The sequence below is a fragment of the Fundulus heteroclitus genome, chromosome 10, assembly GCF_011125445.2.
Source record: "Fundulus heteroclitus isolate FHET01 chromosome 10, MU-UCD_Fhet_4.1, whole genome shotgun sequence".
Taxonomy (NCBI): domain Eukaryota; kingdom Metazoa; phylum Chordata; class Actinopteri; order Cyprinodontiformes; family Fundulidae; genus Fundulus; species Fundulus heteroclitus.
The window spans coordinates 6,318,885-6,331,469 of NC_046370.1; the positions used below are offsets into that span (position 1 = coordinate 6,318,885).

The 12,585-nt window shown below is 38.8% G+C and overlaps 2 protein-coding genes across 3 annotated transcripts in view; both read right to left on the minus strand.

Annotated features, from left to right (window-relative positions):
* Positions 1 to 8,199, minus strand: LOC105939957 (FERM domain-containing protein 6). Of its 2 annotated transcripts, XM_036141846.1 has the most exons (14): positions 8,107 to 8,199; positions 7,793 to 7,883; positions 7,551 to 7,630; positions 7,408 to 7,466; positions 7,113 to 7,317; positions 5,882 to 6,037; positions 5,575 to 5,640; positions 3,926 to 3,994; positions 3,663 to 3,837; positions 3,412 to 3,573; positions 1,429 to 1,545; positions 1,310 to 1,332; positions 1,185 to 1,232; positions 1 to 531 (listed from the first exon to the last, which is right to left on the minus strand). In XM_036141846.1, exons 1-13 carry the CDS (start codon positions 8,176 to 8,178, stop codon positions 1,191 to 1,193), a joined length of 1,317 nt encoding a protein of 438 aa, XP_035997739.1. In that variant the 5' UTR covers positions 8,179 to 8,199; the 3' UTR covers positions 1 to 531; positions 1,185 to 1,190. The 2 variants fall into 2 exon arrangements, with proteins under 2 accessions (XP_035997739.1, XP_035997738.1); XM_036141845.1 differs by having other exon boundaries at positions 1 to 1,232.
* Positions 8,176 to 12,585, minus strand: part of gpam (glycerol-3-phosphate acyltransferase, mitochondrial) — a 26,219-nt gene continuing 21,809 nt past the window's right edge. The window contains exon 20 of the mRNA XM_021308516.2: positions 8,176 to 8,266. Within this exon, the coding sequence (XP_021164191.2) occupies positions 8,259 to 8,266 (8 nt within the window). The 3' untranslated portion in view covers positions 8,176 to 8,258. The remainder of the gene's footprint in view (positions 8,267 to 12,585) is intronic.

Here is a 12,585-nt window from a genome sequence, read left to right on the forward strand (position 1 = left end):
TGAATGTTTACAAGTCTTTATTTCAATGAATTGTGATTTCTGCTACCAAGTAATGAAAACAGAAAATGTGAGATTAGGATATTACACCAGACCAATATATAACAAATTGATATATAAACGTGGGCTTAATGAAAACTATGTTGAATACTTGCTTAATGTAAAAAAAATTCACAAGGTATTTTTCATCTGGCAAACCAGTTTCATCGGAATGCATATTCTAGTTTATTAAACATGACCGTATAGCAAAAGATGTGGAGGTGTAAGCTAAAGGTGGTTCTACAAACCATTGACTGAGAGGAACTGAATAAAAATACAATCCATATAATATCTGGTAGCAATTTGTAATTTTCCTTTCAATCAAAAATTACCTGTTATTTTTTATTGCCATCACACAAAATCACAATACACATTTAAAGCTTGTTAATGTAACATGAAAAATTGTGAAAATGTACAAAGGGTATAAATACTTCTGCAAAACACTTTGAAATCTTAGGTTTTCCAGAATCAACACGCATTGGAGCGATTTGAAACCTAAGGATAAAGAACATTTTATTAGCATTGTGTAGGTTTTAGTTTACATTCAAATAGAACACTTTCACAGGGTCGTAACAAGCAGCATCATGGCCCGTTTGAAGCATCTTAAAATGACCTGAAATCAGCAGTGGAGCTTCTTTAAAGAGCAAACCAAACTGCTTTAAATCCAATGATAGCATTCATAAAAGCTGCTATGTTGGGTAAATAAGTCAGTTATGCCTAATTATTAATAATCATGTGAAATTTTATGTTTCATAAATATACAGAAAATCAGCCTAAAGTAAAATGTGTATTTCAGTTTTGCAGGACAGATATTTAATTTCATTATTATCTATTGTTTTTGTCATGTACATTTTGATGCTTATTGTTTTGTTGTTGTTGATTATTTTTTTGTAAATCTATTGCTTTAGGTAAAGGGGGTAGATAACATAAGATTATTCATCTTTCTGCTCCCTTTCATTCAGGACTTTCAAACTTTTGTTTTTATGTGCCATTATATGCTATTCAGTTTTGGTGACATACTGAAATTAAGTTCTTAGACAGCAAAAAGGTTTGGATTCACCCTTTTCTGTTTACATCTTTATAAATTTTGATTGAGAATGTCCTGAGCTGCAGAACATGTGATGAACTCCTCCCCCATCCCCTCTCACCGTAAATCAGTCCACAGACACTCCTTCATCCACTCTGAGGGACAGAACCTGAACACCAGAGGAAACAGAGATGCTGTAGGACCGAAAAAGGTTCTTTCTCAGAGAGACATCTTCTCTTCGCTCACCTGTTTCATTTCCATGTTTACAGCTAATAAAAAAAAGAACACATCAAGTTACATGATGCACAAAATAAAATTACACACACAGTGCAGATTGTTTCTTTGCCGTTGATTTGAACACCCACCTGCCCAGTAAGACGAGGGCAATGCTAATGGTCCATCCACAGACACACCATAGAGGAGGTCAGCCAGCCAGGACACCTCAGCTGGGTCATCAACAAATAGCTCTTCAGGTTCATCCTCTGCCATTAGGGTTACCACAGAGCTGACTTTATTTTAGGTTAAAGAAAAGAAAGGGTACATGCTAAAGAAGTGGGACATGCATGCTCGGTGTGAGGGATCGCTGCGAAGGCAACGACACAATCCAAGTGACTGTTTGCTTTTGCCACAAGTTGTTCTAGGAGGAGAGAAATGCTTCAAATCAATGATACACTGCAATCTGCTGGGTTTCCTTAGAAAACGTTTTAATCAGTCTGGAGGATTCAATAGAAATGACTTTGTGAAATGCCTTGAGACAAGTTGTGAAATGGTCCTATATCAATAAATTAAATAAAAAAATTAAACTGAGAAGTACTTTGTCAGTAAACAACTTCAATTACTTTCAAAGCCAAGAATTTGGTTTCAATTTATTGTTAATTTTCTTTAACCCAAGCACAGTAAAAAGTACATGTACAGGCTTGAATATACATACATCCCCCTACAACCGTCTCTTAGCAGACTACGCCTTCACTATAGACTTTTACAAGGCAACAACAAGCTTCTGGTATAATTCAATTCATCTTTATTTCTAAGACGCCCATTCACAACATGTCATCTCAAGGCACTTCGTAGAGTCAGTTCAATCAAATCCTGCAGATAAGATTGGTTAAAAAGTTTTCTATCTAAGGATTCAGCAGATTGCAGTATTCACTCCATTTGAAAGAGTATGTAGCGACAGTGGCCTGCATTGTGTTGATTTTGCAGCAGTCCCTCACACCAAGCATGCATGTGGCGACAGTGAAGAAGAAAATCCCGCTTTAACAGGAAGAAACCTCCAGCAGAACCAGACTCAATGTGAGCCTGGGTGCGACTCTTCTTACTTTCAGTAACGGTAGTTCATTTTAAATGGTTCGCTTCCTGCCATGCTTTTAAACATAGTCCACAAACTACTAATAAGTGTGAGCTTGGGGACATTTCTTAACGCTAGTCTGCTTCATTCAGTCCTGAACCACTTTTGATGTGTGTTTTGGATCATTTCCCTGCTGAAATACCCTCCAGAGTCAAAGTTTAGACTATCTAGTTGTTGATTTGTGGTGAAACGGAAGAATTTTGATTACCTTTTTTTTTAAATTACCTTAAGCAGTGCACCAGTACCTCTGAAAACAAAACAAATCACGATGCTACCACCATCATGTCAACAGTTTGTTTGAACGCCTCCAAACATACTTATTCCCACTGGGGTTAAATAACTCAATCTTTGTCTTGTCAGAGCAAAAAAAACGTTTGTTGAGAGCCCAATTGGTCGTCTTTTTATGAAGTTTAAAGAGAACAGACAATAGATTCTTAATTGGCAGGCTTTAAATTCTATGGCAATGCAAAACTGCCTTAATTGCCACTCAAGTTCATGGCAGGATCAGCACTTTGTTGGCAGACCTGAAACTTCTTCTCTTCATATGTGAGCATTTGAGTCAGATGGTTAAGACCAAGAGGACCTAAATGTTCACAATGAGGAACTAAATGAGGAAGTAAATGTTCCCAAAAAAATCCCAAACACACATCAAAACTGTGTGGCCAAAGTGCTGTGCTCTGACAGATCCAAATATAAGATTTGAAGATGCGTATATATTTGAGCCAGCGTGTGTGTGTGTTTGTGTGTGTGTGTGTATATATATATATATATATATATATATATATATATATATATATATATATATATATATATATATATATATATATATATTATATTATTATTATTATTATTATTATTATTATTATTTCCTTTACCATGTTTTGATTACAGAAAAAAACCCAATTAACTAAAACTAGTGGAAACTTTTAAATTAATAAATTATTATATTCTGTTTTTGCATGTTAAAAGTGACAAATGAAAACTTTCTAAATTGTACAACCTGATGGAGGGCTTTCATCCTCCTTCCACGTTTCATCTTCGTTCCAGGTTGTGTGCGTCTCCTCCATATCGCTGCATTCTGATGCAGTGAGGTTGCGGCAGCGGAGTCTCTGTCTTAAGCATGTCATGTCACAAATGTAAGCCTCTTTGTGGAGTTGGCAGGCTGAAGAAAAAAGGCCCAAACGCAGTTATGTGACAAATATGAAGCCAATATGAAAACTAATTTTAAGAACTGAAACTAAATGTGCTGACTTTGCATGTCTTCTAGCTGCTGGATGTAGCTGGCTGCATCCTTGGTGTTGAGGTAGAAGCGGTGGCTGTCGCTCAGGTGTCTCAGAATGTGTTTTGAGTGGAAGGCTGAGTGGGTGTAATATACAAGCTTTGATAAGCCCAGAGAGCTCACTGCTGTAATTTCAAACCTGCTTCCCTGCAGAGGAAAGAGGACGAGGTTCTGTTGTATGAGATTATGTCAAATCTACGTAACTGAATGAATGCGATGCTTCCAGAAAACCAACCTGGAAGGTAAAGTGCTCAATATTGGACCAGGTAAAAAAAAACAGTGCACACTGCTTTCCTTCCACCTCCTTTGGAAAAATCATGAAAGTAATAAAGACAAGTGAGAATACAGATCACAAACATTGACATTCATCTGAGTCATGAACTTTGTCCAAAAATGCTTTTAATTAAACTTTTACACTGATCTTACAGTGCCCATACAAATTTTATACGGATTAATTATTTAGCAAAAATACTATATTTTTATGGATTCTCTCTAATCTGCACAAGTTTGAAATGATACATACAGGTACATTTAAGCCCCCCAATAATGTTTGGATATGTGTCCCTTAGTTATTTACAGAACAACCGTTCTCACTTTAGCCGTACATGAGCTCCTGCCATAATTCTGGCAGGATATTTGACCACAGTTCCTGTCGGGAATAGAACAAATTGTTTAAAGTTACTGCATTCCTGGCATGAACCAAGCATTTAAGCATAATTCATGTGTTTTCAGTAGATTTGAGGTCATCCAGGTCATTCCAGAAATTTAATGTAGCCTGCCTCATCCATTTAAACAGCAGTTTTGATGTGTATTTGGGATGTAGTTGAAGACTTTGAAGCCAGCCCTCCATCATCATTATTCCATCTAAATTGTGCGATGCAACACACCCCCTGGCTGTGAAACAGATCCTCTGCATCATTACCAGCAGATGCAATGCTCTGTCTTAAGGAATCCCCTTGGCTTCTTCGACCTCTGATGATATTTTGGCCAAATAGCTCAATCCTTGTCTTTTCTAACGTTAAATATATCTCCAGAATGAATTTTGCTTGTCCATTTGTCATGTCTGAAGGTGTCAGATTTGGAGCAAGGTCTTCTTTCTTGGTCAGCACCCTCTATATCCATGACCATGTAAAAACGGCAGGGTTTAGCCTTGATGGTTCCTTGGTTTTCTCCACATATGAGCCAATTTCTTTCCAGCTAAGAGTGACAGTTTTGTTCGGATGATTCACTGGGATGGAGCTTGACAACGCTCCAACACAACAATACTGAGTTTGGAATGGGTAATGCATAAAAAAATAAGCTTTTGAACTGGATTCAACCTCTCGCATCCGTCCATCCAGCAATTGTCTGCACTTGCTTTCATATACAGGGTAATGGAGTGCCCAATTAGCTTAAAGTTTTTTATACTGTGAAAGGAGTCTGGATATCCAACCTAAACTCTAATAAAATGTATGAGTATGCTTAAAAGGCAGGTTCATGCAACAAAAGTAACCAGTTTAAATAAACTATTCAAATTTAGAGAATATGAATAGTCATTTATCCAGCCAGAATTACGAGATAAAAAAACTTGCTGATGGCTATAAAAAGCACAAAAAGTGTCTGATAAAGGTGCATTTGTGCAAGGGACGTCTCGTTGCATATTAATGGAGGTGTAAGCCCATATGTATAGTAATGACCATCTGTTTATGTAGACAATCCACAGTAAATTCAAACTACCAACCCAATTCTTGATCTCAAAATTGCAATCGTATGTTGTATCTTTGTTTGCATCTTGTAAAAAATAACTATTCAAACGCATCCCTGAACATCCAGAGTCAATAGACGTTCATGCTCATGATGAATGTGTAAACGTTTGATTGATGCCACATGACCCAGATAACCCACCTGATAAACGTGGACCCCAGTCAACGCCACACCGAGAAGGATCGAACTTCTCCGCTCCTTTTTTCCCTGCAGAATTTGAAGAAGTTGAAACGATACAGATTGGTTTGCGTAACCATTTTATGGCCCGTGCGATCCCATAAATGACCGCTGAATGAAATGAATGCAGCTTGGGAAAGGAAAATCATGTCAAAACACGATGACTGCTTACACAAATCAACAGATTTCTTTCTTTGTTATCTTCAACAATCCTTTATGGGTGCAAACCTTCGGGGATTTCCTAAAGGACGAAGTAGCGTTAAACTCCAACCTCTTTCATCCTGTAGAAAGTCAGCGCTCCGTCCTGCAGGCCGCTGGCCTCCTTCAAATATTGCAGGATGGCCCGGCTGGGTGGCAACCCTCTCAGCTCACCGTGCAAAGCTGGACTGTGTTGGAGAAGGAAGTTTCTCCCTCTGTGATTTATCAGCTGGCACACACAGATAACATTGGGGGTTCAGACAAAAATATACTCATTCCGAGTAAAGCCTTGACCATGTTGCAGTTTTTCAAGGTTCTTTGGGTGCAGCACAATGCTGGACCTTTGATTGTGCAGAGGTGTTCTTAAAGTCAATGATTTTATCATACCTGTCTTTTGGAGCTACTGTCTGGCTCCCTGTTCACCAAAACTATTCTCAAAACCACCGGAAACTCTTTACAATCAGCCCTTGCTCTGCATGTGCTTGTCTCCCGCTTAACGGCCCCCTGGGGGATAAATTTTGTTTTTCTGATTCTGATTCTTAAAGGCTTCACACCAAAAGCCAATCAGATTCCGTCATTGTAATTTTTCAGCTAAGTTAAGCATTTTAGATTTTGATAATTCTATCAATTTCAACTTTTTTTGTCTGTTTTTAAAAGCATATCAGGGGACAAGTGCTGCAAATGAACTCACAGTAAAGGAGTTGGTGACTCCTAGTGACAGTAAGAATGACGGGACGCTGCAGTTGGCTGAAGTCGCCATTTGATCTGCAGCCTGTGATCTTTAGTGTAGTTTCTATTTCACAGTTTTACTGTAAAGGAATCAGGACTACAGCCATCATCTGTGCTTCAAAATTTTAAATGCTTACATTTAACCCTACCCTCCAATATGAGCTGCATTAGTCCATCAGTCATTAGGGATTCTTTATAAATCCAGTTTAGGATCTATGATGCTTCACTCTAGTTGTCAAAGTAAAGACAGTGAGTATTTTCAATGTGACTACGACATTAGGACTGCCTGCCTGCCCCCCTGTTGAGGTTCAGAAGAAGAGATTTGTCCAGGGTGCCATCAGAGCAAGAGCCTGGACTCCATTCCTACTCATGTAGGATAAAGAGTCATAAATACGCTGCAAGGGTTTCCATTTCAGCATTTCACCTGAGAAGCACACCTTAACAAAAGAGTAAAAAGCAGAAAAAACACGAAAAACTCCCAACCAAGGAGCATCTCAACCATCACTGATGCACCTTGTTGAGTTTTGCCAGTTTTTGCCTCCATTTTTGGATCCTGGAGCCATTTTTTTTCTTACCCAAGGTGGAAAGTAATCTTCTGGAAGAAAGTATTGCATACTCTCTTGTTTCTCTTCTCCTCCCTCTTGACGCTTCAGATCTCCAACATCAGCTTGAAGCGCGGAAGCTGCCAGCTGAAAAAACAGAGCTTCCTGGTGGCGGCTCTGGGAATGCAACACTTTCTGCCTCAGCTCCCAGTAGTAAAGCTGCTGCACCTTGCTGCTCCTGGAAAGGGATGAGAGAGAAGACATCTCGCCTTTGTTGACTAGAGCATCAAACGGTTGTAAAGGAGCAGCGGGGAGGCTCAGAACTTACAATATCAGAAGCCCACTTTCCAAATAAAACTTCACTCTCAAAAATAAGATGAATGGAACCTGAAAGCACAGGATAAATCATTCAGCTTCCTCGTTTAAAACATCCAGAGAAATAGTCGATGAATTATGCAAAGGAAAACTAACCGATAAGGATTTCTGCTTCCATATTTTACCAAAATACTTGCTCAGCTTCTGCTCCAAATCCAGAAAGAGATATTCATTATCTTGGAGCACAAAATAAAGATTATAAATTAGGAGAAGAGAATGGTGGAGAGGTGCTATTTAAGCGACACAGACTTTATGCATAGGTTCCTCACATCCCATCGTTCCAGAGTAAATGAAATGAAAACACTTCTTCCTGACCACCCACACATTCGCCCACATACCTCTGAGAAGAGCCAGACCAAACACTTGGAGATCACCGACACCGAGCTGACGCAGCACAGCGTTCATCACCTCCTGGCCTCTGGCTCGCATCTGGAAATAAAAAAAAAACAAGAACAGCTTGATGAAGAGGACTTAATTACATTAGACTAAACAAATAGCAGGGGCTCTTGTTTTGTTAGTCATGCATATTTAGGTTGAATGTATGATTAGTGTCTGATAGTGGCCTGTTAACATGAAAAAGAAACGTTGCAAATTACCTTCATGCTGAGAAGAGTTATAATCATAGTGAATAGTGTAAGAAGAGCCGTCTCACCCTGACAGAGCAGTCCAAGTGCTGTTTGTTGGGCAGAAGAACACAGACACGTCTCGTTGGTTTTGTCCTCATTGTCACAGAAACTTCGGTTAGTTTCAGTCCTTAAATCCTCCTCCCGTCCTCCCACTGAAGCTGGTCCTGCCTCCTTTATTTTAATTACCTTGATGCAGCCACATGAAAGTGAGAAACCCATTAAATCCTCACAAGTAATTTTCATGTTTCAGAGATGGCCTGTTTATTACAGAAATCAGAACAATCAGGTGTGCGTTTGTAAACGGCCTCCGTGAGTCAGCTCTTTGTAGAAACATATTTTGCTGCAGTTGCAGCTGCAAGTCTTTTCGTGCATGTTTCTCAAAGACTATCAGATTCCCCCATTGTTCCTCATAAAACAGCTCAGACTGAATTTAGATTATCTGAACAGGAAAATTCCAAGTTCTGGATTCTCGCTTGGATTTAGATCTTGACTTTTAGAAATTTTAACACCCGAATACGCTTCGATCTAAACTATTCCACTGCAGCCCTGGCTGAATGTTTATCCTGCCTGATACTGGATCTCCACCCCAGTTTTACGATAGGATAAGAAATACTTTTATTGCCTGCCAGTGGGGAACTTTGGGCATGACGGTGGCAAAAACACAGACAGAGGTATGAAGAGTAATGAAAAGCTATAATCTAAAGGTTCTAAAGCAACAGAGAATGAACTTATCAAAGGCAAAAATAAAAATAAAAAATTGCACAATTATTAATATGGTATATTCAGATAAAAATATCCAATATACATGATTGCACAAGCAGCCCAGAGTAGTTAAAGTGTGTGCAAATGAACGTCTGCATCTAAGAGACTGGATCAGAACCCATGCAACCTTTCGCATATTGTAAACACTTATTGAGTTTGTTGTGAGCAGCAAAGATTATAAAGTCTAACAGCAGCTGGGAGGAAGGACCTGCAGAAGCTCTTCATAGAGCATCTAGGATGCAGCCGTCTGTCACATACTCTAACGCACGTATTAAATTCAAGGCCCGCGGGCCGAATCCAACACATCAAGGCAATTTATCCAGCCGTCAAGAGCTGAAAAAGGCACATCATATCATAAAGTAGGGGTATATATCCTGTGTATAAAGTGGCTAAAACTGTGCCTCCTATAGCCAATGTTGTTTTGTGTAGTAACAGCATCCTGCCACTAAATGTCAGTTTTCCCACACCTTGAAACAACTCAGAAATGTCCAAAAAGAGAAGAAGTGATGCAGAATGATTAATTAAAGTGTAACTCATCCCAATATCAACTTTTTTTGCCCATAAACTGTATAAACCGGGTCGAAGGGTGCTACTTTTATGTTGCTGTGTTTTTTTTTTTTTTTTTTTTACATATTTCTATGTGAACTGAAATGAAAATATAAAATCATCTGTACACATGCAACCGGTCCTTTTAAATGACTTCAGAATGCCAAAGTGGCCCAATATAGAAATGCATTTGACACCCCTGCTCCAACAGGTTCTTTTCCTGGATTGAAAGCCGGTTCCATCCATCTTTTCTGTCCCTGCTGAAGAAAAGCATCCAAACATCATGACGCGTGTGCAGTTTAGTTTCCACATTTACATTTTGGCCAATTGGCTTGACCCCTTACCAACCTGAGCTGTAGATGTGTGCAGCTCCTCCAGTTGGCCAGGTCTTGGTAGGTTTGCAGTTGTGCCGTACTCTTTCTGATCTGAATAGATTGGATTTTAAACTTCAGACCTGTCTGATGTGTTGCTTGGTCTTCATGATCTCTGTCAAGTCATGTCACCGTCACAGGGCAGCTGCACTATTACTGAGATTGATTTACACACAGCTGGAGTCTGTTTACTATTTTATTAGTGGTATCAGAGTAAAGGGGGTGGAATACAAAGGCATGCCACACTTTTTAGATCGTTTATTTGCACTTCTCTGTGTTGCTCTATCACATAAAATCCAAATAAATTACATTGAAGAAAAATTAAAAAGGAATATGAATACTCTTTCAAGACACTGTAGATAATTCAAATCAGACAAATAATAAATAACATTTCTTCTTCCCAAAATGCTGACACTGTACTCAAATTAAAGTTTTAACTTTATTAAAAATCTCCCATTGGGTGTTATGCAACTGCAATACAAGCTGAATTTAATTCTAAGTACTTTTTTTTTTTATCTTTCACAGGAGAGCCAATAGATATGGAGGCGATAGTAGACAGAACTGAATAATCAATTCACAGCAGCAAAAGAAAAATACACCTTCATTGTTATTCTATTGTTAATTTATTAAAAAAAAAAAACAATCTAATAATGCCATTTGTGCTTTGCTTCAATAAAGCAACATCAAATAAAAACTTTTCGCAGTAGCTGGTGATCCTCACAAAGAAACTTCAAATTTTGTCCGTCTACGCTTGTGTTTAGGTTACAACCTACATCTTTGTTTCAAATTCTTACATGAAAAATGTTCACATGCAAGGAAAAAAAAACAACAACAAACAAAACCAAAGAAAACTAGAGTTAAAAAATAGAGGCAACTGCTCCCCATATACAGGCATGTTTTACATTGAAGAGTCCCAGTGAGATGTTAATGCGGCTTCAGTAGCGTCAACTCCCACAAACGGTTCATAAAACACAAAAACCAAACTGAGCTCCTCACCTTTTCAGACACCGACCCACACATTCACAAAACCTTTACTCCAATAAATAAACCATTCTCTCTAACACTGTAAATCGCTCATTTTACGGGAACATCATCATCTGCAGGTGGAGCAGGGTATGAGAGTTAACAGTGGAGTGGAGGAAGCGTACAGTGGAGCCTGGACAGTGGTTAGATCTCAGCCGAGGGGGTTCGGGGACAGCCCGCGGGCTCAGAAACGCTGTAAAGCAGTTTTTAAACAGGCTCACATTCACCGGTTCGCATCACATTCCCATCGACGTTACATACTGGTCTGTCCGTCAACATGCTGTAGATTATCGCTTAGTCTACAGTCGTTTTAATCTTCACAATGTGTCATTAGTACATACAGTAGAACTGACTTTAAAAGAAGCAACAACAAAAAAAAAAAAAAAAGCAATTAAGGTGTATGTTCACATACACACGCACACACAAAAACATTTAAAAACAGACAATAACCAGCAAAAATGAAGCCTGTTCGAACAAATATTCCGAGTCCGTATACACTAAACCAAGAACCACAAAAATGGTTCAAATTTTCTTTGACCCTTTGAAAGAAAATGAGTCTCGTTCCTCTTTTAGCCTCTGAACATGCAGGCCAACATGAAGGATATTTTCTATACCGATGTTTGAATTCAAAACTGAATTGGTCGGGGGAAACAAATGAATATTAGCATTTTCATCTTGCAATACACAGAAATTCTGATTGTTTTGCATTTACACACAGCAATATAGTACAGTGTAGCTTTAAATTGCTTTGTTTTACTTTGCTGTCCTATTTTCACACTAATCTGTGCATAAACGGAAATACTCAGGATTGAAATGTGGGCAGTTTAAAGTGTGTTTGTGGAAACTTCTTATGTAATGATTTTATGAAGTTTTTATCTGAACATTTGCTCATTTAACAACCAAAACAAAAGGACCACTGCCGTTGTTACTATTCCTGCTCCACACATCAGTTCAACTCCATTTTGTCCTGACAAGCATCTTCTATTTTCAACAACTCATTAAGTCTTATAAATGCCCAACAAATGGGAAAAGGTAGCTTCTTCTGCATTGGCTGTTCAGAACGTGCGGGGGGAAAAAAAATAAGTTGTTCTGCTCTCAAATCTTCCTCTTCAATGCGTTTCTGAGGCAACTGCTTCTACACGGACGTGGATGTGATGGCTGGTGTTGATTATTTTAAGTGCGGTGCGACGTCACATTCATTGAAAAGTTGTTGCAAAAAGATCAGTAATGATTACAAGTCTTGATAAAAGTGTAACAGAATGCACTTAACAGTGGATTAAATGCACTTAACCTCAGGTGTAAGGTATTTCAAGAAACCACCTCCAGCCAGCGTACCGCTTATTGCATCTGATGACTTTATAGGAGGTGCAGCTCAGTAAATTAGAAAAATCATTGAAAAGTTTATTTCAGGAATTAGATTCAAAAAGTGAAACTGATGCATCTATTTATGTCACACAGTGATATATTTCAAGTTTATTTCTGTTTATTTTGGTGATCAGGGCTTACAGCTAATGAAAAAAATAATAAAAATGTTTAACGTTTGAGTGGACTCCCTTTTTTGTGGTCCTGTGTACATTTTCACAGTCAGTTAGGATTTGGGGGGGGCGTGTCACTTCTCAGCGTCGGTCCGCTGTGTTGGATTAGATCCAAAGTTACTCCTGCCGTATACCAGGAAATGTTAGTGCCCTTCAAGCCTCCTTCTGCTGACAAGCTTTATGGAGACGCTGATTTCATTTTCCAGCAGGACTTGGCGCTGGTCTACGCCGCCAAAGGCAATCTGGCCTGGTCTGAACCCCATAGAAA